We start from the raw sequence: 27,771 nt of genomic DNA on the forward strand, positions 1-27,771 counted from the left end.
TAATTTCCGATCATATTTGTATCAAAATCGTCATTTAGGTTTGTTGGAATTTTATAGATATTACATTGTCTCCTTGACAATAAAAACATATTAGTTGCTATTTCATTTACTTTTTTTTTGGACATCTTATGTATTTGAAGATTTTTTTCGTCAGATAATCGATCACATATATCATGTGTTTTAAAACGTTAAACAATATCCTGTAATTCATTACATGACGTCTCAAAGTATATCGGTTTTTAGATATTCAAAAAAATAACCGTGCATCTCGAAAATATAGTTTAACATGTGACTATCCCAAAACCAATCAAATTTGTTAAAATATACGAATTAATTATATTAATGGATACTAAAGTAATGATAACTTTCTATCATATTCAAAGTATATAATCCATAGTATTCATATTTATTTTTTATTATTTTTTGGATAAAAAAATCAGGCCTTTGGTTATCTAATTTGAATTTCATTATGTTTATACATACAAGGGCCTTTCATAATTTGTTATACGATACAAGTTTGGCACATTGTTAAAACCCGTAGGGTAATCTTCAGTTGCTAACATGTATGTCATTTGAGTTTTGTTGTCACATTGACAATCATTAACTTATTTTATTTTTTGTAAAGAAAATCTGGTCCACATAAATAAAATGAATACATGACATTTCGAATCTTATGAATTTTTTTAAAGTTTTATTGATTTTGATTTCTTTTAAAGAATATTTGGCCTATTTTAATTTAAATTCTCTTTAAATATGCATGTGTTCAATAGCAACTAGTAAATATTTATTGAAAACGCAATAACCTTACATTTTAATATATTGACTGCTTTTCGTGTTCATTTAAACTATTGAGTAAATTGAAAGTTGTAAGGAATCCATAAGATTCTTCATACGCAGTACAAAATTTCAATTAAACGATTCACTCTCTGATCAAAATTAATAGTTAATAATACTGATAATCATAACTGGACCATGAAAATTTGTTTTTAAATTTCTTGTGTTAGATAATTTTGATGAATATAATTTTATTTTCATTCTCCTTTAAATTTTTCCTCTTAAATTTTTACACACATATAGAAAAAGAGAATTAATAAAAGGTTATAATATTTGTATCGTATGATAATACCACACTTGTTAATTCTTTTTCTTCTTTCTATTTTGATTTCCAGCCGAATTTGTTAGATTGTGATGCGACCAAGGATATGTTTAATGTTTATTAATCAGTGATTCAGTACTGACAAGAACTGATAACAAACTTTTTGTAATGTTCCTGTGGTATCTATGATAATTGAAATTGAAAATGAAAATAGTGAATGTGTAGTAGAGACAAGTTACTCATAATAAAAAAAACAATAACAAAAACCGCATTTTTAAACATCTCACATTAAGCTGGAGTCACACATTCACGATTTTTACCGCCGTCCTTGACAGGACCATTCCCGATTAAAATTTATTAAAAGTCTGATCAAGATCCTATGAATCGTGGATGGAAATTCAAACTTAAATTAAAATTTGTAAAAAAAAATATTTAATCACGACAACAATCAGATATTGTCCAGGAAGCGTCGATATTCAACCGTTTCCAAGCGAATTTATCCCGATAATCCCGTTCTAAATCCGTTTCTAATCCGATTTGTATCTTTCGCCAGGTAAAATTCGACCAAGTCTGTCACGACTGCGTCCCGATTCTACCGAATGTAATCCGACAGAGATCAGATAGTGACAAGACAGTGAACCGACGCTGACGGAAGTTATCCGTTCGAAAACTGTCGGCATACTCGGGATGATCAGGTACTGTCGGAACGTAATCCTATCACGGTCCTCTCTATCGTATTGCAAACGGCTTTGTCTGGTCTCAGTCGTATTGTGTTCTGTAATTGTCGGGACTCTGACGTGGGTATCATTGACGAATTTAGAATTTATAACGGGACTGTTTCGGAACGGTTTCGGCAAAAACGGTTCGCAATCGACAAGGTCTGGATGCAATCTGGACTCAATCGGCAGAAAAACAGCAATGAAAAATTTCTCCAGATCATTCCCGTTCCACAGGACACCGTCCCGAATACACAGAACATTGTTAGGAATTCGATCCGATACAGCAGAATCTGTCACGACATAGGCACGATTGTAATCCGACTAGACAAAATCGGCTGAGTTTCCCCGAATGTTACGGGACGCACCTGACTGTCGGGGTGCTTTGCCGAACTATTCGGACCCTTCCCGACCAGAAGGAATCTGTTATGCGGGGTTCACACATTGCCGATTATTACTTCCGTTTGAGATCAGACAGCGATACGACACGAAAAGTGAAAAAGTCGGATTAGTATCCTCAATTATCTGGAATGTCCTATTATTGTCTGAACGCAGTCGTTTTAGTTCGTAACAGATTCCTACTGGTCGGGAAGGGTCCGAATAGTTCGGCAAAGCACCCCGACAGTTAGGTGCGTCCCGTAACATTCGGGGAAACTCAGCCGATTTTGTCTAGTCGGATTACAATCGTGCCTATGTCGTGACAGATTCTGCTGTATCGGATCGAATTCCTAACAATGTTCTGTGTATTCGGGACGGTGTCCTGTGGAACGGGAATGATCTGCAGAAGTCTCGACAATAACAGAATACAATACGACTGAGACCAGACAAAGCCGTTTGCAATGCGATAGAGCGGACCGTGATAGGATTACGTTCCGACAGTACCTGATCATCCCGATTATGCCGACAGTTTTCGAACGGATAACTTCCGTCAGCGTCGGTTCACTGTCTTGTCACTATCTGATCTCTGTCGGATTACATTCGGTAGAATCGGGACGCAGTCGTGACAGACTCGGTCGAATTTTACCTGGCTAAAGATACAAATCGAATTTCCATCCACGATTCACAGGATCTTGAACAGACTTTTGACAAATTTTAATCGGGAATGGTCCTGTCAAGGACGGCAGTAAAAATCGTGAATGTGTGACCCCAGCTTTACGAACTGAAACGACTGCGTTCAGACAATAACAGGACATTCCAGATAATTGAGGATACTAATCCGACTTTTTCACTTTTCGTGTCGTATCGTTGTCTGATCTCAAACGGGAGCAATAATCGGCAATGTGTGAACCCCGCATTAAGAAAAGACACTGTGCTGTATATTTTTGTTATATTATAAACGCGACAAACCGTGTCTTAAACTAACGAAGAAATATGAAAGTAAGTAAATTAATATAATATGATTAATGAATTATCGATCCAAATTATAAAAACAAATACAGTTCTGATCTTTATAATTGATGAAATATCTAGTGATTTAGGTTTCTAAATATACAAAGAAAACTTTTTGCACTATATAAACAACAATTACAATTCTGTTTTTCAAAGTGCATGTGCAAACATAGCAACTGATAAACATTTTAACGTAACATTTAAATTCATTCAACAAAATAAATGTTGGATAGGATATAAGCGACTTTATAAATTGTAATAATACAACCTGTGAAAATATACCTTTAAATCCTTTCAACCGAAAACGTTTTTCAGTTAATTAAAGACTTTATAACTGTATGTATCTGATATAACCAGTTAAAATATTCAATTACATCCAATCAGCAAACTAAATGTGTATGGTAAATTGAATAAGCAACGCTGTAAATGGTAATGTTACCACCAATTAAAATTAAATACCGTTCAAATCAATATAGTAAAAGACATGTCTCTAAAAATGTAGTATGGCACGACATGCTATCTTCAGTAGAATAGAAAAGAATCGTATTACACTAGATCCGGAGTTAAAATCTATATATTGAAAACTATCAATGTTATTGACTTACATAATTGATTGCGTTAGTGCGATTTACTCAGATAATGATTCTTATATAATTATATTTATCAAAGTAAAATGATAAAAAGATTTTCTCTTATTTTTGGGCTATTTTCACATTTCCTGACCAGTGTGAGAAAAATATTTTCCCTCACTAGTGAAAAATCTGTTCTCGGCAAATGATTGGTTGAAATTTAATTGTGACTTTAAATTTTCTTGTTTTCTTCTGAATTTTCTTATTGTGACGTCATGAAAAAAACGACCAAGTCTGATGATTTCACCTCAAAAGTAAACAACTTTATTCAAATCTTTGAAAAGGAAGGATAAAACCAGTAGAGAAACAGATTCCACCACTGTTACTCGTGTATTACGATATTTCTCCACTCTTAACAGTTAAATTTTAATTATGATAGAGCTCGGCAAGCCTCGCGCTTTAAATATTGAAATTTCGAGTGGAGAAATATCGTAACACACTTATTGCAGTTGTGGTATCTATATATAACATACCATTTTCATGCATCAGATGTTTTACCAGCCCCGGTCCATTACAGTCCTCGACCCTTCGGATGTTTGGAAATAATGCATTTGTAATCATATTCTTTAAATGACCATTTTAATAAATGATAAAAGTGCTGTTTGATAAAATGTTGTGAAAGTGTATAACTTCTTCAAAACAGTGTCACAGGCGGTTACACCATTTTATTGATCAGTTTCTATGATCATAATCCCAATAAAAAGGTGTTTTTTTCTTTCTAAAAACCTATATTGAGTGATTTATTAACCCTTTTTATATTTAGAATTGGCTTGTATTCATATTTTAACATTCATATCTTATCATTATAAAAGAATTTTATAAGGGACATCATCGTACGTCTCTAAATGAGTTTTAAAAATCTTTATCTGAAATTAGGGGTGTTAAGGAGAGGTACAATTTATGTACTTTGAAAAAATGAATTCGGTTTCTAATTAAATATTTTTTAACATCATTAATCAGGAAATGTGTTTAACTCCGCCACATTATTTATGTATATGCCTGTCCCAAGTCAGGAGTCTGTAATTTAGTGGTTGTCGTTTGTTTATGCGTTACATATTTGTTTTTTCATTCATTTTTTTTTATATAAATAAGGCCGTTAGGTTTCTCGTTTGAATTGTTTTACATGGTCATATCAAGGCCTTGTATAGCTGACTATTCGGTATGGGCTTTGCTCATTGTTGAAGACCGTACGGTGACCTATAGTTGTTAATGTCTGTGTCATTTTGGTCTCTTGTGGATAGTTGTCTCATTGGCAATCATACCACATCTCCTTTTTTTATATTTAGTTTATTATTTTCATAAAAAAAAGAACAATGCTGATTTAGCAATACGAACAATCACAGGTAACAGCCAAGTCAACTGGAATGTTAGGCTAGTACATCTTATCTTTCCAGTTTTAAATGGAACTTCAAATTTACTATTGATTTTATTTCAACTGACGTAAATGTAAAATATACTTGTTATATTTCTATAATACTAGTACATTAAATATGAGACGTCTCGGACGATTATACATTTTAAATAGAAAGCATTGAACATACAATGTGTGTTAACAAATTATCGCATGTTTATACAAGCATATTTTTTTTAAATACCTGTCTTGTTTAAACGACATCTTTTTAATATGTTCAGGATTCTGATTCTTATTACTAATAATTGAATTTCAAATGAGGTAAGTGTGATTTTTTTATGATAATTTATGATATATTATATACATGTACGTACAATGTTGAATGCATATATAGATAGTATGTCAAATACTAAATCACATATATTCTATAGGTAGGTGTTCTATTTCGCTCACTGTGATCAATTAGAAATTAGAAAAGTCAATTTCCGGTTTACATGGTTTAGTGTGGCTTAAACCCCATCGAAACATTGGGATCATCTCAGACCTGTGATTCTTGGAGTACTCAAATTTTGCTCCAAATGTGACACCTTTAAATTCTTATCATGAATTGAGACTTAAATTAAACGTGAACTACGGAACACATACAATCTTGTAGGTAAATAGGTCTTTGCATCACGGAAAATAAAAAGTAAAATCGAACTGCAAGGGAAAATCCTACGTGTAAGTCCTTTATAGAATAGCAAAATCAAAACCTCATACACATCAACCGAATGGAAAAGTAATATCATAAACTTTTATCTAACGTGGCATTGCTATTAGCTTAAACCTCGAGTTACCTAACAGATACTACTTTGGTTATATTGTGTAGAATCTGATATACCACATATATAAAAAAGAAGATGTGGTATGATTGCCAATGAGACAACTGTCCACAAGAGACCAAAACGACACAGACATTAACAAATATGTCACCGTACGGCGTTCAACAATGAGCAACGCCCATACTGCATAGTCAGCTATACAAGGCCCCGATATGACAATGTAGAACAATCCAAAGGAAAAAACTAACGGCCTTATTTATATAAAGAAAAAATGAACGAAAAACAAATATGTAACACATAAACAAACGACAATCACTGAATTACAGGCTCCTAACTTGGGACAGGCACATACATCAATAATGTGGCGGGGTTAAACATGTTACCGGGATCCCAACCCTTCCCCTAACCTGGGACTGTTTTATGTGGTTCTTCAAAAGGCATTTAGCTAAATCTTATTTGTATTCGTAATTGTAAAACGCGAAAAGGAGTAAAAGTCAATCGTCCCAAATGTCTTCTCTAACGAAACCTTTACTATTTATTATTTATTTGTTCAATTTTGAAATAATCACTACAGTGAAATCAATCAGCATAGCAAACACCAATCAATCAATTATCCCAATATTTTTTTAACATCTTTTTCTTTTTGTTTCATAATCGACAATTTCTTTAAAATATTTATCGAAATTGTTATTGATGACAACTAATTCAATTATGTCAAAGGACTTACTACTGAACACTCAAAATAATATGTATCATTGGACAATATTGAAACCTGACTGGTTGATCTATATATTATTGAATCACCGTTTTTCTTTATGTAATAGATTATTAACCACACTTAATTGCTGTTCATTTAGTGTAGACACTTGTGATTAATTGTAGACGAAAATGGCAATGTCTTCACTGCGACTTACGGTAGAAGAGAAGAACTACTGGAAATTTTGCATGCTCAATGTCAGGGTTGTACCAGATGCACTACGAAATTACTTTGACAGTCTTATACCATCTACAGGTTTAGCTACAACAATCACCAGATATTCAAGTACAATATTAAACCTTGTAACCTGGAAAGTTATCAATGCTGCACAACTCAACATACTTCAGAGAATACCTGGAACAATATGGCCACCCAAAGTCACTCCAGTATCAATAGGATCTACTGGTATCTATATTTGTGTATCATGAAAATGTATATTCTGTTTCCTTAGTTCGTATATCGAATATAGTATCTTTTATACGGTATTGTGAAAAGCTTTTTTCTGTTTCTTTTACATAACATTCAATACGTACAAAAGTTATTACTCAAATTTACTCGGAATATTTGTAGTAATATTTACCGGTGTCGATAATCTCGACCAGGAGTTGTTTAAAATATTGTTGCTAAATAAATAATAATAATGATAAAATCTTATTTTATCTCAATTTGAATACTAAACCCACTCAGATAGAATTTGTTTAGAAATATCTCAAATATAACTTATCAATCCTTGTTTAAATCATCACATTTAAAAGTATCAATACAATTGCTTTGTGTTTTAAACAGTGTCCGCGTAATCTTAATTTTTTAAAGATTTTTCATTTAAAATTTGCCACTGCCATTTCGTCTCGCCTTGAGTCTAAACCGACCATTATAGGGATAATAAAATGATGCCTTACATGTGTCTTACCTACTAGCATACTTTCATACATCTTGTTAAGGGAAAGTGTATGTCGAAATTATTCACCAACGTTCTATAGATAAAATATGTAAGAACGGACATACATTTGTCATGATTTGAATATATTATTTTCGAGTTCCAATTACAAATGTTTGCAAATAAACAAAAAGTAACGATTGAATTTTGCCTCCTAAAATTTAACATTTTTCACTTGCGTAAATAAAAATAATACAGCTGAATTATCCATACTTGTTAATGAATTCATGTCCTGTAGATCAAATCATATCTACATTTCTTTGTTAATTGTTAACAACGATGCATAATATATTGTTTCCTTTCAGATACGTCCTCAGCCCATTTTGATGTGACCTTGATGGTGTGTTTACTACGGAACATTCCATTATCAGGAATATTCCCACCAGTCACAGGATGGGATCATCTCCCTTACCCTCATGATAAATCTCCAGGGGCGTATTTAGCAAGAATAAAGTATTATCGCAATGAAATAGCACATTCAACTGAACATAACATGAATACCTTGGATTTTCATGACAAATGGCAAGCATTGAGCGAGGTTTGTTTTTATGCAGACAGCTGTGAGATAGCAAAGTATTGCGCATGCGATTGATGTTTTAAGTTAAATAATCATAAGAGCCTCAAAGCCCTAACAAATACATATTCAATTGGAACATGTAAATAAACTAATCTTAGATATGCACCAGACGCGCATTTCGTCTTCAAAGGACTCGTCAGTGACGCTTGAATAAAAAAATGTTAAAAAGGCCAAATAAAGTACGAGGTAAAAGAGCATTAAGGATGACACATTCCTCAAAGTTTTGCCGAATACATCAAAGGTAATACAGCTTAGATAGAAGATGTATTGTATGAATTATTTATTTTTTTACATTAAATCATGTATTCCATTTTCAGGCAGTAAAATTCTTTAATGGTGGACATAGTCCTACGAGCATTTTAGAAATTTTGCATTGTGACCTGGATGGCTCATATAATGGTGATGTTGTTTTAGACTTGTCGACTGAGATTGATGAAATCAAACGTGACCTGACATTGGTTGAAGCCAAAAACAATCAAATGAAGAAAGACCTCACAAGAACTGAATTACAACTTGAACATGTTCGAAGTGACTTTGAACTTTATAAGGATGGCAGCTTACCAAAAAATATTTCAGGTTGGTTTAAATATATATTAAGACAAGATGGTTTTGACAGGAACATATGGTCGGGAAAGTATTCATTTCAATAGGTGGAATAAAAAAAAAATGTAAATTTTGTAATTGATTTTTTTTATCATAGCGTCACTAATTTAGGTAAGAGCTTTACAAAACTATATATTTGGAAAATAAACGGAAAGGGAAGAACCTTTATCAAACGTTATTATACGCTACAAATTAATAAAGGAATCGAATCTGATTGCCCGTTAGACAACTCTACACCAGAGAACACATGACGTAGACATTAGCAACTATATGTTACCGTATAGCCTTCAACAATAATCAAAACCCATACAGCTGGGTGAAAGCTTCTTGTTAAATTTTCGGAGAGAAATTGAGTTTAAACGATATTGGCTACTACAATTATAAATAGGCAAAGTCATATTTATTGGTCGTATCGGTAAAAATCCTTATTTCAAATCTCTAACACGTTTGATAAGTTTAAATATACGATGCTAACGGGACTCAAATACTGCTACTTTCGTTGTCGTTTTTGCAGTTTTGATTTATATAATGACATACATGTACATACATTTAAATTATTGTGAATAGATTTTTAATAATGTTTCAGATACTATCAATAATTTAATCAGCCAATGGTGGAAAGACGACGAAGTTTATTTTGTCACTAGAGCTACAAAACAGGTATATGATATGTTAGAATCAGAAAACATCATCTTGATTATTGGCCATTCTGGCGCAGGAAAGTCAGCAACTGCTCGAAATGTAGCCTTAACATGCCATTCTAACGGTTACGATGTAGTTCCAGTGGAATCTGTTTATAACATTTTGGATTATCGATGCAAAGACAAAAAACAAATCTTTGTGATAGATGATGTAGTTGGGAAATACTCAATTAACGGGACGTGTTTATATCAGTGGGAACGACTGGATTCCAAACTAATGGCCGTATTTGTTGATCCTAATGCAAAACTGATTTGTACATTACGAAAGGTCTTGGCAACTGATCCAAAGTTCAGGCAAACAAACACCCTATTTAACAAAAAGGCTTATGTCATTGATTTAGACCATCAAGACAATTATCTTTTAAGCGAGGAAAAAATGTCAGTTTTGAAGAATCATTTAAATTGCACTGGTAGACAAAATGATCTTAGCGATGAGGAACGCAAAGAATGTTGTAAAGCGAACTTTGCCTTCCCACTTTTATGTAATGTTTTTACAACAAGTAGTGAACTATTTAAACGAAAATCCAGTTTCTTTCGAAAGCCTCTTTGTTATGTGAATGGTGAAATTGCAAAATTGCATAAACGAAACAAAGAAGTATATTGTTCATTAGTTATTTGTATGATTTATTCTGGGAAATTAAGTACAGATATCTTTTCTGTTTCTGACGACTCAAGAGAGGAACAAAACAACAGCGGACGTATTCTAGGCATAATTTCCGAAGCATGTGGCCTAAATCGTAATATTTCAAGACAAACATTACTTGACAGTCTGCATTCTGTTGAAGGGGTATATATTAACATGTCTTTTGGAAAAATTAATTTTGTACATGATTTTTTTCTAGAAGCAATTAGTTTTCATTTCTCAAAGGTGAATATATGTGTTCTTTTAAAATGTTGTGATAATGACTTTCTTATGCAAAGAGTCAGGGTTATTTCACCCAATGTTAACGATGACCAAAATGTTAAAGTACTAGAAGAGAAATCGTATTTCCACCTAGCCTGTCGATTCATAGACGAACTGAAGAAAGGCTCTTTTTTTAAAGTTTTATGGAGCCAACCAATTAAAAAACACAAATTTTTAAATGTGATGTTTAATTTAATTGACCGCGGTGACATGATAACTAAGCAAGAGCTCATAAAATCGAAGCTCTCTCGTCAAAATGTTGGGGATTGGAATTGTTTCACTCCTGTAATTAGAAATGGAGTTCAAACGACCATAGTAGTTTTTCCTTCAGAAAAAACATTTCTTCACTGGGTCGTCTGCCATGGTTGTCATAATTTCTTTGACTATTTTTGGAAAAGCATGTCTAAAAAAGAACAAAAAAGATTTGTTTGTGCAGATAGGTTTATCTTCCCTATATCTGTGTTAAGCGGTTGCAAAGAAATTATAAATCAAATGTTTGAAGCGGGTGCTGATGTGAAGTCTCCTGAAAGTCAATATGCCTTACAGATATTAGTGAATACTGAAAAAAATACTGAACTAATCAAGTTTTTGGTGAGAAATGGAATCGAAATGAATTTTACAGATCATTATAGAAAATCGCCGTTTTATTACGCAATAACAAACAAACGATTGACAATTCAGGCGTTTTTAGTTGAAGAGGATTCAAAGCAAAATCCACTACTGGAAGCTGTATTTCATTCAAACATTCTCAAAACAAAAGAATTGCTCAGTTATTTGAACATTAGATTGGTTTCAAATAACAGCTGGTCGGTGTTTCATTTTGCTGCTTACAATAATGACATTGCAATGTTTGAAATGATATTTGAAACCGCAATGAAAAGGTGTAGAAAGTTAGATCAAAATATTTTAAAAACACTGAAGATTAGCGATATATTGTATGCCGTTAATAAAACAGACAAATCTGGCTGGACACCCCTTCACCTAGCCTCTGTCTTGTGTAAATATGAAGCTGTTGATTTCCTAATAAGAAAAGATGCAAATATTAATTTAGTTGACCTTGATGGAAACACACCTTTACATTTATCTAGTTCTAGACAGATAACTGCATCTCTATTACGACAAAACCATTTTACAAAAGAATTGCCACATGAAGAATGCTTGAAGACAATTAATGATGAAAGGCACTTAATTGAAGACGATCCATTCGTGAAAGACTTTCCGAAAATATTGAAGAAATGGCAACACTCTGTTATTTCTTTGTTCTATGTTACCTGCATGAATATTCTTTTCTTTTGTTTTTCTATAGTAAAATTACGCAAGACAATTGATATTCCAGATAATGAAGGTAACACACTACTTCATGCAGCTGCCGCGATAGAAAATCAAGATGAAAGCATAGAATCTGCAAAAATGCTTTTGGAAAGAGGTGCCAACCCTTTATTTTATAACAACCTTGGTTATCTACCCGCTGATATTGCCCTTCTTCTAAGCTCGTACAAAGTAAAACGCTTCCTAGATATGTATACAATGCATGCAGCGAAGAGGAGTATGTGGGTACTTGTTATAATTTCAATCCTAACATTCCTTCTGGTCATATTTCTCTGCCTATCTCCTCTCTATATATCTCACGGGATTGCAAATGGTGATGCTGATATCAAATCTCATACTAACTTCAACTCATATAATTATTCCAATAACTTAAATATTGATGTTTGTCCTATTTCGTACGAACTGAATAGTTTAGCTCAAGAAAACGAAACTGCAAAACATCTACACGCTAACTTACCACTGTTATATATAATTCACCTATTGTCAATTGTGTGTGTTTTGTCTATTGATATAGTTCTAGCAGTCTGTAAAAAACTTCTATGGAGACAGAATTGTTTTTTCGAAATTATTTACATGGGTGTACATTTGATTACGCTTTCGCACGTTGTGTTCATCTGTTTTCCTTCAAGGCCAATATGGATAGTGTTGAAAGACATGATAGTTGTATTTTTGTTAATATACCTATTCGTGATAGGGTGTGGAAAATTTGCAATTTTGATCCAAACATTCAGACTAGAGTGGTTGTTATTCACTTCTAGATCATACAAATTTGTATATACTTTCTGTATTATTCTATCAGCTGTTAGTCTATGTGTTTTATATTTTGACGTTATGTTTCTGTCAAGAATATTATTCATGCCAGGAAATTCATTCAATTTTTCAATGATGTCACTTTTTTCGGCAATCATTTTCACTATTATCGGTATCTATATTTATATGAATGTTTGTTCTGCATCTGCGTATTTAATTTTTCAAACAATATGGGGGAAATCTCACAGTTTTCGCCAGTTCACAAATCGTTTGCAATTTAAACACCCAAATGCTTTATTTAACCTTATAGATCCCAATCTTTTAACTTCAAGGCATATTATATTCAAATTTTTATTTCTATTTTTTTTGCTTTTTATTGAAACTATTAATTTTTACGATGCATACCAAAATGAAATTTTATTGGCGAACTTGCTGAATAAATCGAATCTTTTTCATTCTAGGAATAAAAATTCATTTCTATATAACTTTATAGCTATAATTTTTGACACGCTTCTTTTAACTCTCTTTACGTATTTTAATAAACATCCATATATTAGATTTATATAGACAAGGGATTTTTATTAGTCTGTACTTTACAATTTTTATGTAAGAAAATCGCCATTGAAATGCTAAAAGAACCGACCGGTATCATTTTTACACTAGCATGCTGCGCATGATTTGGATCATTTATGTCAATCAGATTCCTTTCCGTGCCACATATCATGTTCCGAACCTACAGATGGTTGAGCCAATTTAAAATTGACTTTTAGTATATCTCTTCACTAAAATTCATTTTCTAATTGTACTATTGTAACCTAATCGTAACCTGGTATGTTTTCGTTTTACTCACATTGAGAATAAAATTCGTTTAATGGAATATCCTTTTATATACAAATGATGTAAGTATCATGAATTTTGAAAATTTAAATATTCTTTATAAGATATAAATGACAAACACAAAAAACCTGCCGACAAAACTAAATTATATACCAATATGTAGACATTCGTCCAGTACTCCGTCGTCATTAAAAATAAAAACCGTTTTATATAAAAGTGTGTTAATCGTAAAATATTTTATTAATTTACTTTACAAACGGACAAACAACAAGTTAGCAATGTTTTTTTCCCCGGTTCTTTCAAAGATTCTTTCAAAGATTTCAAATCAATGAACATTGGAGCAAATTAACAATATTTATATATCTAATTCTTGATAATGTATTCAGCCGTTGCAAATAGATGAATGTCTGTATATAAGTGTTTGCAACTCGGCGTTTATACATTTCAAATTAAAAGCACAACGTGATGATTTTAGTGTTCCATTCATTATATTCCACACTAATATAAAATAAGCATATGACAAGGTGATAAGAAGGATATTTTATATCAAGATTAGTTTTAAAAAAGCATATTTATTCACAGACTGTGTTTATTATTTTAATTGGTTTTTTTTTGTTAATTAATTACGATATGACGTTGCTCATCATACCAACTGCTCGCAAAAGTTCCTTCGCTTAACAAACACAGGTGAAAAATAGGTACATTCAATTACTATGTGAACGCTTCATCATTGCAATTATAATGCTTTGTTATCAGAAGGGAAAATGCCAGTACCCTTATCTATGAACATTTAAAACAAACTGCATTATTGCAATGTATTGTTTTGCTACCGTTGTTTTTCTGATTTCTTTTGTTTTGATCTATCTCTGTTGAAGTATTTATAATTTTATTAAAATATACTGACAATTATATATTTTGTTGTGTTAATGTATGAGAAATTATCTTGTTTGTGCTTTATTGTTATTTATGATTTAAAAAGGGAAATATCTGTACTCTTATTTAGACTGATTCCTTTCGATTGTCTCTTCCAACAAAAAAGATAAATAAAGTTCATATAAAAAAGAGACGGTTGGATTAATATTTCACTACTTATGTATGTCATATCAGTCTGGTGATATGTAAGAAGACAACTGTTATACCATTAACGGTAACACAGTTTACTTAACTAGATACGAAATTTCGACAATTGATGTTACTTCAGTCGTGCTCTTGGCAAAATATTTTTAATCAAAAGCATAAGACAACCGTTAAAGGGCCGATTAAAATAATATGGACCATTTTTGTGTTTTTTAAATAGGATTGTGGGAATACTTCAAATGACTATTGAAATCTAGTTGCCTTGTGTTAGACTTTTATGTTATGCACACCAATATTTTATCGAAATAAAAGCAAGCAGAAGTGGTATGAATGTCAAAGAGACAGCTTCCACAAAAGTGTGTCACCGTCCGAAACAATGAGCAAGACTTATTCCGTATAGTAATATAGAGGAGGCTTCGACATGGCAACATTTATTAAAAAAACGTTGATGACTTCAGGGTCAAATGACAAAATTATGTATATGAGCTGATAAACATAACAACGTCAGCCAATCAGTAGAAGCGTGACATCTAAAATTAAATTATTTCAAAATAGAACAACTTATTTACGACACATCAAATATGGTAGACAGCAATGAACTACAAGCTGTTGATTTGGGAAATGCTAATATACATGTATATAATGTGGCGTGGATAAACGTGTTTATCTAAACTCTCTCAAAGCTTCAACAACACAGAAAACAAAGTGGAAATTAGTTTAACTTGATTCATTAGTTCGACAAACACACTTACAAAACTGAGATGTATACAGAAATATTCCAAATGCCAATCTTAAAAAACTCGCATTGACTGAAAGCTAGTGAAAGCAAATTACAACTAATGAATGAATCATTTGGTCCTAGACAAAAACACCAGTCAGTGCACATCCAATGGATACATTTTAAGACGTTCTATAAAGGTGAACCGACATTGTTTTTGCAATGCCACTATATAAGTAACTTTTATCGAAAGGTTGAACGATCATGGTTTTTTTTTAGATATTTAGTTACAAGTATGTACCATGTATAGTAATATACAAATCCTTGCTATGACATAACAATAAGATTAAAATTGAAAATGGAAATGGGGAATGTGTCAAAGAGACAACAACCCGACCATAGAAAAAACAACAGCAGAAGGTCACCAACAGGTCTTCAATATAGCGAGAAATTCCCTCACCCGGAGGCGTCTTTCAGCTTGCCCCTAAATAAATATATACTAGTTCAGTGATAATTAACCCATTTTAACATTTTAAAACTCAATTAGCAATGTAAATGTTTATAAAGGAGGACGATTATTAATCGTCTATGCTTCATGAATAAATAATCCAACTAAATAAGTGACATCTCTAATATTTTTAAATTCTGTTTTCGAATCCATATGCACCCATGGCAACAATTAAATATTTAATGAACACGGGATAAACTTTCATTTTACTTTTTTGACTAATTTCAGCATTCATACAAAAGAGTTAAAGTCTAATCAGCAATATGCGTGTTTCCTTACAAGCAGTTCAAAGTTATCTTTAAATGTCCACTATCTCATTAGAGATCACATATGCTAATAATATTCTTATAACACAAGCTTGTGTTGGCTCACGTTAGTTTTTATTTTATTGTAAAAATATATTTGATAAATTTTGCTTTTGTTCTAGGTTCACTTTGGATCTCGCGTTTTTTAGTTGTTATGCAATCTTAACTTTCTAATGTTAGGTTGAGCGTTTCTTGTGTAGATCCGCAAAAGCGATTCGGATGCACGATACGTATTAACATTTAAAAGAAATGCAATACAACAATATATATTTTATATATAAGCTACTGTACTGACGAAGTTCATGCTTCTTCTAATAAGTGATCATTTTGAATAATATAATATTTCCAAAGGTTTATAACGTCTTCTTTCAATATTGAGAATGATTGTAAATAATATGACAAGCCGTTAATGAGTTCATTTTAAAAGAAAATCCAATGTAAGATTTCAAATATTGTTATTGATATGATAAAACAATACACAATGTGTGGGTCCAAGACTCTAAATACACCTTTTGAAATAGATATTTGTGTGTGACACTTCTGCGCTTTATTTATTTATCTAAGCATGTAATTCATATTCTTCGTGATTCTAATTTCGTATATTTGTCATTTAAATGGACTCATAGCCATAGCCATTTTGTTGCTGAGTTGCATAGGAAGAGAGGTTTCTATACAAAACAGTGCGCACCTTTGAATAAGTACACACATTCAATAGTTATCAAAAGTACCAGGATTATAATTTTATACGCCAGACGCGCGTTTCGTCTACATAAGACTCATCAGTGACGCTCAGACCAAAATAGTTAAAAAGCCAAATAAATACAAAGTTGAAGAGCATTGAGGATCAAAAATTCCTAAAAGTTGTGCCAAATATGGCTAAGGTAATCTACTCCTGGGGTAAGAAAATCCTTAGTTTTTCGAAAAATTCAAAGTTTCAACATTTGATTTTGAAAATCAAAGACAGTTCGAAAAAACAGAGTAGATGTTCTTTTCAAAATAGTTATAATTGATAATTCATATTCAATCTATTTCATATCAAATCAATAACTGTCCATAAAATAAACTTATAAATCAAAAGACTCTCTGTCGTTTATATAACGCATGACTAGGTATAAAATATTTTCTAGTATAATAAAAACTATTAGTTGGGTATGCATTATAAATAAGATCATTTAAAATTTTGTTTAATAAGTATTTGCATGATTAAACAGATCTTCAAATACATGATCATCTTTTTGAAAGCGGGACTTTGTACGTCATTTAATATACTTCGACATGTATTAATTATATTTCGAATAACGATATTGTAAAACATTTATATTTCTTTTGTTAATAAAATACGTTTCGATCGGATACCTGCATTGTAATTATTTAGTATTTAATCTTACAACATATGATCACACAAGTAAGAGGGTCTAGATGGGGTATAGAATAGAACATAACGCACAAAAAGTGTAGAATTTAAAATATGAAATGATAAATGAAAAAAGAAGAATAAGCAATCATACATAAAGGTTTATTTAACAAGGATTGCATAGATATAAATGGTAGAGAAAAATATGCAAACATTCAGAAGAATAGAGAAAAATGGCTTAGAATTTGAAAATACAGAATAGATGACCCCTATCCAACCAGATCCTCAAGTAAAGTGATACAAAAGACCCGTAAAGCGCGACAACTTATTGGAGTTCAACCTTGTAGTTAGAGCAGTGAACATTTGTATATTCGAAGTGTTTCGAAATGCAGGGGTTCAGTTAGAGCTTCTAGTCACACGTTCATTATTAAATATAAGAAAGAATTCATTTAGTTTGTGTAACGATCAAGGACATGACCATAGTTAAAGAAAATCGTTCGACATTGAATAGCAAAAGATCTCATTGTCTTTTAAATATGTTTGTTGCAATTGTGGACATTGGGATCAAGTTAAAGGTTTCTATAAACACAACAAATTATAAATCCCACCTTCTTGGAAATATAGTTTGTTTTAATTGATGTATGTGACAATCGAAAAAGAAATAGTTATGATTATCACAGATATTAGTCGTTCATGTGAAAATAACTACAAGAGTCTCTACATATAATCACTAATTGTAATCTGAAAGAGTTGTATGCAATATAAGAGGGATTATTAAATGCAGGGACATTATCATTATAACTGAAAGTGAGTAACGGAATTTTGTTTAAAGTTATTTTCTTCTTGTCTTTTAAAGTAAATCAACTTTCTTATAACGAATCAAAACACCAGGTAGAAAAAAAAGGTGAACAGCATCGACAATAAAATCCACCATTTTCCACAAATACATAAAAAAACATCCTGCAGTACACGTGAAACACCGTTGTCATGGTTATTGTGCACCTGTATTAACCTTAAGGTTTGGTGAAGTTCTCATGATTCAATCCAATGGTCTGTGTAGTGTTGAATTGACCTTTCTTTTCCTTTTTTTACCCGAAACCTATAGTCATCTATAAAAGACCTCGGCAGATAAATACGTGAAACAATTAAAATGCGATAATACTATATTAACGTTAAATCTATAAACCAAGAAAAATATGAGATAGAGGCAAGTATAGAACTTGCGGTGTTAAACTTGGGCATGTTGGGAGGAGGCGCTAAATTATGGCACAAAACTGAGACAGTTAATTCATTAGTAATCTTTTTTATTAAAGAAATTTTTCCTGAATTTAATGTAATTTAAATGATGATTTCTTATAGATAAAATGGCAGTGTCTACACTGAAACTAACTGTAGAGGAGAAGAATTACTGGAAATTTTGCATGCTTAATGTCAGGGTGGTACCAGATGCCCTTAGGAAGTACTTTGACAGTCTTATACAACCTTCAAACTTGGCCACCGTAATCAATCAAAACTCTACGACCATTTCCTATCTTTTTAGCAAGAGAGTTATAAATGCAGTACAATTTGGCATATTGAAAAGAGTTCCTGGCACGATATGGCCACCAACAGGCCTCCCAGTAGCAACTTCATCCATAGGTAATTAGATATCAAAATGTGCGTAACTTATCTAAAACATTGTTTTCCGAGTGTAGACTTTTTTTTCAAAAAAATTGATGAATATTGATATAAATTGTTACCTAATATATTGATTTGACCAACTTATTGTAAATTGATGTCTTGATTTATGACATAAATATTCAGAATTCTCTGTTCATTAATTAAGAAGTTATTAAGAAACGACGGTTCTAACTTTCTTCAGCAAAAGAGCTTCGGCTGCATCAAATATAGACGATATCATATTCATTATGAAAAATAGAGCACTCATTCTACAAATTAATAATAATAACTTTTTTTAATATTTCAGTTTAGTTGTTTTAGATTTGTATATACTAACGCCTTTGATTATACTTCATATATAAAACTCAATATCAAAACTAATATTTCTCTACCAAAAAAAAAGAATTAACCGATATTCTTGTACCAACACTTCTGTAAATCCAGACATGATTGTGATTTTTTTATTAATGCGAAAAAAGCGATTAGGTGGATATCGAAATAATAAGATTGCATTTTGATATCTCATACATTCCCTACATGTATTTTTCCCCTAAAATCGCGATAATAATTCTCGCATTTTGTTCTTTCTACTAAAAAAAGTAACATAACAATAAATGCACCCTATAGTACCTGACTTTACAATAAATCAATATTAAATGATTTATACTTAAATGACAAATACGGTCGATCCTCGCTGAGTAGAACTCAGTTGTGTCGAAAACTTGGATGAGTCAAATTGATTTATTTGTCCTGGCAAAACAGTATACACTCACTTTTTTCTTTCACCTGAGACAAAAAACAAACAAAATGAATTTTAATGACTAAACCTAGATATCTATTAAATAAATGATTATAATTAAAACTTATTAAATGCAATAAATAAAAGTATGAACACATTAATGATAAATTCATGATGATTTAATTATGTGAAGTACACGACCTCATGAAAGACCGTTCAGAACTTACCTCGTTCCGCGAGTGATTTCCTAATTTGGAGTGACTGACCTTTGTAAATCTTTGTGTATGCTGTTAGTTTTATTTGTCCGTGATTTGTCTCTGTACTTGTGTGTTTAATCATAACGAAAGATAAAAAATGGAGATTGAATACACAATCAAAAAGTGTCATATAAAGGCACATCATTCATTGTAACTAGATCTCACATACCACAGACAGTATTTCTTGCATTTCAAACTAATGACGACACACTTGATTTCGAATGAGTCGAATGCTTTAGTCCGATCCCTTCGACTTCGGCACAACGGTGTTCAACTGTACGTCGTTATTCCATTTCAGCTACGACTTCTGCAGATTTTGATGTTAGCTTTTTGGTGTGCTTACTTAGGAATATTCCATTACCAGGAATAAATCCACCAGGAACAGGATGGGATAACTTACCTATTCCAAATGATTTATCTCCAGGGGCATATTTAGCACGAATAAAGTACTATCGAAATGAGATAGCACATTCAACTCAGAACAACATGAATTCCTTAGATTTTCAGGACCGGTGGAAAACAGTAAGCGAGGTTTGTATACGCCAAACGCGTGTTTTGTTTTCATACATGTCAAAGGACTCATCTGTTGCGCTTGAGGAACAGTTGAAAGGTCAAATCAAATACAAAACGTTAACCATATATACGTCGATTAGTAAATTCGGGGAGAGGTAGAAAAAAACTTATTAATTTGAATAATGAAATATTCTATACACAATAAATTAACAGAAAAAATACATGTTAAAATTAAGCTGGTATAAGATGAAATGGGTGTTTATCTATAAGCCCAATGTTATAGTACGCTTTATGTAAATTAATTCAGTATTTTGATTATCTTAATTTAAGGCCATAACCTTCTGTAATGGTGGACACACTCCGAATGGAATTAAAGAAATTTTGCAGTGCGATTTGGATGGTTCACATAATGTAGCTCTTGTTGCTTCCTTGTCAATAGAGATCGAAATGATTAAACGAGATTTTGCATCGTTAGAAGGTGAAAAAACAAAAATGGAAAATGACCTCAAAAGAATCAAATTTCAACTAGAAATTGTCAAAAGTGATTTTAACTTTTATAAGGATGGTAACTTGCCAAAAAACATTTCAGGTAAATCTTTTTAATGTTGAACTTTATAATACAGTAGCAATAGCACATTTCTAAACTTAAATCGGAGAAAAATTGGTTTACGAAATATAAGTATAACGTACGATAAACACACAAAACGAAGAAAAACACGGTTTTTGTAAGTCATTATGAAAACAAGATAACCAAAGGGTGAATAAAACATAAATCACAGAACAGATCAGGACAGTCAACATCTTTCGAAAAGAATAGATACAGTAAGCCGTATCATGAATGACCTTGAAGGAAAAGACAAATAACAATACTAAAAAACACAATATAGAACATAGATAACTTAAGATTGTTAATATGGACCAAACCAAACCTCAAGGTACTCTAGACGAGTAAGCAGATCCTGCTACACATGTAAAATCCTCCGTGCTACTTCTATAAAATACGTTATCAAGTGAATAGGATTGGATCAATAATAGATTGGTAATTGACTTTTAATCTTAGTCTTTGACATTACCAATTCATAAACCATTTGTCATGTTAAGATTATAATACTGAAACTTAACTGAATGTGAAATTTAGAAACATTTTTTCTAGACGAAAGATAGACAAGACTTACGCTGGTTAAGATGGTATGGAAGTCTTAGATAGATAAAAATGGTAGAATTTTTTGCCAAAACGTAGTATCTATTGATATATGTTCAAAAATATAATTAAAAAAAATAGGTCACCGCGCATTTTATCAAGCTACAGGTCGCGACAAAATGACACATTTTGTATGGATTATATAGGGGGCACCAACATTCTGTGACTTAGAAACTAAACTAAATGATTTAATTGTAAAATAAATTACAAAAATATATCTTTTAGACAATGCTTTGAGAATAACAAAAGAAAAGATAGGGTCACCGTACATGTTTTCCGGCTGAAATACAAAATAGGAAAATTCCATTTAGATTCCTTCAGAAAATATACTGTTTCAGAGTTACCTCCCCTTAAAATGACAATTTAAAAACATTAAAAACCAACCAGACATAACCTTCACTTGTAAAAATATTAATATCTATATTCTTATATATAAATTGGTTCTGTTAAATGAAAATACATTTAGTTTTATGCATTCCTGTATCAAATTTTGCTAAATTGATTGCTAATCTGGACCTTATGTTCTCTGTATTTTACAAGTCAAGATGGCGAAAGACACTCATACCACCTTAACCATAAAATGCATACAAAAAAAAATGAATAACAAGCATAGACTGTCTGTAAATTTTGATTTAAAAAGATATAAGTGAAATATTGGAAACCTGGAAAGATAATAAATATTTTGAAATCAAACATTATCTATATTAACAAAACTTCAGCCAATTCTTAATACATGAAGGTTTGCCAATTTAATTGATGTGAAACAGAGTTAAACACTAAAACCTTATTGTTTTGTAACTGCAAAAAGTTATATCAGCAAAATAAGGTAAAGAAATTTATAGAAAAACAATGTTTTTATTATCATGACTAGGTTGCCTTGGAGATTTTCGATCATAAAAAAGCATCTATCCAACTTAATTGAAATACCATGACAGTTTGACAACGTTATTGGTTATAAATTATTAATCCTTGTAGACGACGTCGACGCAAATGACATAGAAGCGAAAAAATACTTGTAATAAACCTCTTAGTGTTTAAGTTATTCATACATCCCAAGCTATTCATTGTTCATGGTTGAAAGTAAAATCACAAAAAGACTGAACTGATGCTGGGCAAGCATTTCGTCATCATAATCGAATAACTCGAATAAAACGCTTTGAATGCCAACACAATAAGTTAACCGGTTGCAAAGAACCTTATCATTACGAATACATTTTTTTAAATGTCTAGCCTCATGATCATTCAAAAAAAGTTGTACATGTGTTCATAAAACCCATACTTCAGCATTATAATTTAATGTGTCTGTAACAACAACTAGTCAGGCTAATGCTAAATTCCTTTTAAAGTTTGGTAAAATGCTGTTGGTTTCTTACGAGGCATATATTTTGTAGATTATATCATATCTTTCTTTTTTTTTTTGGCATTTGATACATAATGTTTGATCTATGATGAATCACTTTAAAATACTATTTTAGATAACATTTATGACTTAATCAACAAATGGAGGATAGAGGACAAACCATTTTATGTCACTAAAGCTGGGAAACACGTATATGATAGGTTAGAATCTGAAAATGTTGTCATGATAATTGGGCATCCTGGCTCGGGAAAATCGGCAACTGCCCGTAATGTAGCCTTAAAATGGATGACATACGGTTACAATGTTGTGCCGGTGGAGTCTGTTGAAAAAATGCTGGAATATAGATGTAAAGGAACAAACCAAATGTTTGTGATGGACGACGTACTTGGCAAATACTCAATTATTAGGTCGTATGTCAATCAGTGGGAGAGATTAGATTCTAAACTCGCGGCTTTATTTATGAACAGTAATGCAAAACTAATTTGCACATTGCGGAAAGTTTTGGCTACCGATGAAACAATCAAAGCAATGAAAATGATTTTGACCGACAAAGCTTCGATCATTGATTTAGACAAAACTGACAACTGTCTTCGATACCAGGATAAAATGTCAATTTTAAAAAATCATTTAGTTTGCACTGACAGACAAAATGATATAAGCGAGGAGGAATGCACAGACTGTTGTAAAGGAAGTTTGGCTTTTCCATTGTTATGTCATCTTTTCACAACAAGTGATAGTCTGTTCAAGTATAAATCTGATTTCTTTAGAAATCCCTATAACTTTTTAAATGATGAAATTACAAAATTATATAAAAAAAACAAAAGAGTGTATTGTTCATTAGTAATATGCATGATGTTTTCTGGTAAGTTAAAAGAAGATTTGTTTTCTATCTCTGATGACGAAGATGAGAACCAAGAGCAAAACGAACGCATTTTTCGTATGTTATTTAAAGCATGTGGACTTAATCGAAATATTTCAAAACAAACATTGCTTAAAAGCCTGCTATCCGTTGAAGGTGTTTATATAGAGAGACACTCTGGCATAATTAGTTTTGTACACGATACTTTTCTAGAAGCTATTAGTTTTCATTTCTCAATGGTGAATGTACGTGTATTCTTAGAGTGTTGTGATAGTGCCTTTCTTATGAACAGAGTAAGAATTAATTCTCCACAAGTGAATGACGATCAAAATATAATTGTTTTACCAGAAAATTATTTCTGTTATTTAGCAATACGGTTCATTAGAGAATTGAAGAATGGTCATTTTATGGATGTGTTATGTAGCCAACCAATTCAAGAAGAGAATTTTGTTCAAGTAATGGGTAAATTAATCCACCATGGACACTTAATAAATATAAAACAGCTAATGGATACGAAAATCAATTGCTTACGTTTTTGGAACCTGACGAGTTTTCATCCAGTTTTAAGAAAAGAGAACAGTTTTGAAGCAGTTTCAGCAATAATGGAAATTTTCACGGACAAAAATAAATTAATCCACTGGATCATAGCCACTGGTTGTCACAGTTTCTTTGACTTTTTCTTGGATGGCCTGTCACAAAAGCAACATGAAAAATTTCTTCGTTCAGATAAATCCTATTTTGCATTAGCTTTATTAAGCGGTTGTGAAGAAATAATTATACCAATGATTGAAAGAGGTGCAGATGTTAATTCTCAAGAAAGTCAATATGCTTTACAGAGACTAGTGATTAATGGCAAAACTACTGCATTACTGGAATGTTTAATGCATCATAGAATTAAACTGAATAATATCGACTACAATGAAAAAACACCGCTTTTCTATGCAATAACGACCAAGAATTCGAAAATTCAGACATTTTTAGTTGAAAGAGATGCAATGCAAAACGAAATGCATGAAGCTGTTTATAATTCAAACATTGAAAAAACTAAAGATATTCTGAGTAGTTATAACATAAATTTGATTACAAATTACGGTTGGTGTGTGTTTCATTTTGCTGCGTATATAAATAGCACAGCAATGATGAATATTATTTTCGAAACAGCTATAAAATCTGATCAAAATCGTCATACAGATCGGAAGTATAATGATATTTTACTTGCAATCAATAAACGGGATATAATTGGCTGGACTCCTTTACATTTAGCGTCTGTCTTGTCTAACTATGAAGCTGTCAATTTTCTCATGAGCAAAGGAGCAAATGCTAATTTAGTCGACCTTGATGGGAAAACACCTTTACATTTGTCTTGTAGTGAACGGGTAACTTGTTCTTTATTGAAAAACAAACATAATGCAATAGAACCGAATCCTAAGCAATACACGAAGACATCGACTTCAAATCGACATCATAATACAGATGATTTTACGAAAAATATCACTAAAAAACACTTTCCAGCAAAACGTATGGGGAATATTCCTATTGAAGTGATACACGCAAACTTATACTCACACGAAGTAATGGATGAAAATAACATCTACTTCAAAGAAGGTAAAGATAACATTTGGACGCCGTATATAAATGGTTATCTAGTATACGAAGGTTTAACAATAGAAATTCCTCAAAATATGAACAAGTGGCATCCGCCTTTATTGTCGATGATCTATGTAACCTGCATGAATATTCTTTACTGGAGTTTTTCCATTGTTAAATTCCGAAAGGATATAGACATACCCGATAAGGAAGGCAATACACCATTACATGCTGCTGCAATGATTGAAAACCAAGGTGATAGCATTGCATCTGTTAAACGACTTTTGGAAAAAGGAGCTAACCCGTTATTGTACAACAATAACGGCTGCCTGCCTTCTGATGTCGCGTTTTACAAAAGGACATACATAGTGAAGCATTTCCTCGATATTTATGCGATGCATTCAGAAAACAAGCGAATTGGAATTCTGGTTCTTATTTCAATCATTACGTTCGTTTTGGTCTTATCTCTTTGTTCGGTCGCTCACAGTATTTGTCCAGGCTACATCAATGGTTTTGGGAATGATAATTTAAATAGCGCTTCAATCTGTAACTTACAAAGTTTTTCAAATGACACTTTATATTGTGACATTGATATGAACTTGCACAGAAAACTATCTGTGGAAAGGACTGAGTACCTTCCACTTTTTAGTTTCATTCATCCTGTGTGTATGTTTGGTGTACTGTATCTTAATTTAGTCTGGGCATTAGGTAAAAAACTATTATGGAGACAAAAATGTTTCCCGTCCGAAGGTGTATATTTTTTCTTTGTACATTTGACAGCTATTTTAAAACTTACATGTATATGTTTCTCTAATCGCAAAAGAGGTATAACATTCCACTACATTAATTTTGATTTCTTCGAAGCAACCCTCGTGTTTTTTATAATCGATATATATGTTAGTTTTAAACAAAGATATCATCCAGAATGGTTGATGTTCCTTCCATTTCCTTTCCGGTTTATTTCATACTTTTGTGTCATATTTTTTACTGTTATTTTACATGATCCCTTAAGCAAGCTAATATCAAAGATATATCTTATAAGCAGTATGTTAGACAGTCTTTCAAGTTTTTCAATGATGTCCTTGTTATTAAGTTTTATTTTGACATTTGTTGCTTTTTATATATATATCAATGTTTTATCTTGCTGTGCATACCTTATTTTGTTAAAAATATGGGGGAAATTCAAATATTTCCGACAAATTTCTTATTGTTTGCAAATTGGCATATTTGAAAAACAAATTCAAAGCCATGCTAATTTCTTTCCTCTTATAGACAACCCTTCATTTAAATGGCAAATTTTCTTCCAATCTATGCATATTTTAATTTTGCTTATTTTTGAAACAATCGTGTTTTATAATTGATACAAAATTGACTATATAGTATAACTTATAGATGGAATTACCCTCTTCGAATAGGAATTGACGCAATTAGAATAATTTCAAATGTTGAAGCACGAATTTTTATCATTGAGAGTTTAAGCTTTAACTTTTTAATATGCATCAAAAGGAGTAGATCCGGTAAGGGCCGATTTTGGCCTCAAATTGCAGGTTCATCTAACGAAAGTTTTTGGACACTTTTTAAACACTTTAGTGTCTATTTCAATTGATTTGGTTAGTTAATGTGAAAGATTTTAATTGATTTAGTCATTAAAAACGCTCTGATTGAAGCTTAAATATGAACAATCTATCAAATATGCCAAAAAACGTCACTTTTCAGATTTGTTTTGTCAAAAATGAAAGAGGCCGCATCCGTGTTCATTCTCAACCTTTATATATGTTTTGTATTATCATCAAATACAACTAACATTTCCATATTATGAATGAACACGAATGCGGCACTTTTATTTTGTTTCTGTTATTCGCTAATGACAGGTTGTCAATCTTATGGACGCCATTAGGGATTGTTAAGGAATACGTTTCACAAAATTGTAAACGGGTGTGTTCAAATTGTGGTAGCTACAATCCCATCCGCGATTATGACTACCGATTTAGACTCATCACCGGGTTTGTAGAAACATTAGTAACACGATCTACATGTGAAGTAAGATCTGGTAACATTGCAGAGGCACATGAAACCCTTACCCCCGGTTTTTTTAAGGGGTTCGTGTTGTTCAGCTTTCATTTTTCTATGAAATGTTCTGGATAATAAGTAAAAATGGCAATAAAGCTGAACTATAAAACAAAGATTGATTAATACTTAGAAAATCATGTAAATTAAATAAAACGAATGGAAAACAA

At 31.9% G+C, this 27,771-nt stretch overlaps 1 protein-coding gene and 1 long non-coding RNA gene across 4 annotated transcripts; both read left to right on the forward strand.

Moving 5' to 3' along the window:
- The first annotated feature begins 5,389 nt into the window (after positions 1 to 5,389).
- LOC143083729 (uncharacterized) lies at positions 5,390 to 13,699 on the forward strand. Of its 3 annotated transcripts, XR_012980859.1 has the most exons (5): positions 5,390 to 5,502; positions 6,885 to 7,164; positions 8,002 to 8,234; positions 8,591 to 8,849; positions 9,463 to 13,699. XR_012980859.1 is itself a non-coding variant. In XM_076260015.1 (3 exons), exons 2-3 carry the CDS (start codon positions 6,891 to 6,893, stop codon positions 8,286 to 8,288), a joined length of 561 nt encoding a protein of 186 aa, XP_076116130.1. In that variant the 5' UTR covers positions 5,390 to 5,502; positions 6,885 to 6,890; the 3' UTR covers positions 8,289 to 8,580. The 3 variants fall into 3 exon arrangements, 1 of the variants encoding a protein (XP_076116130.1); XR_012980858.1 differs by lacking the exon at positions 8,002 to 8,234; XM_076260015.1 differs by lacking the exons at positions 8,591 to 8,849; positions 9,463 to 13,699 and having other exon boundaries at positions 8,002 to 8,580.
- Positions 13,700 to 17,754: 4,055 nt separating this feature from the next.
- LOC143083730 (uncharacterized) lies at positions 17,755 to 27,771 on the forward strand. Its single transcript, XR_012980860.1, has 5 exons — positions 17,755 to 18,166; positions 18,719 to 18,997; positions 20,313 to 20,545; positions 20,858 to 21,116; positions 23,204 to 27,771. It is a non-coding gene; the product is annotated as an uncharacterized LOC143083730 (long non-coding RNA).

The sequence above is a fragment of the Mytilus galloprovincialis genome, chromosome 7 (genome assembly GCF_965363235.1).
Source record: "Mytilus galloprovincialis chromosome 7, xbMytGall1.hap1.1, whole genome shotgun sequence".
In the NCBI taxonomy this organism is placed as follows: domain Eukaryota; kingdom Metazoa; phylum Mollusca; class Bivalvia; order Mytilida; family Mytilidae; genus Mytilus; species Mytilus galloprovincialis.

Bases quoted from the DNA above. Each gene is read 5' to 3' on its own strand.
- LOC143083729 (XM_076260015.1), top strand. From the start codon at position 6,891: ATGGCAATGTCTTCACTGCGACTTACGGTAGAAGAGAAGAACTACTGG. The intron at 7,165-8,001 runs GTATCTATATTT...GTTTCCTTTCAG, and splicing joins AGTATCAATAGGATCTACTG to ATACGTCCTCAGCCCATTTT.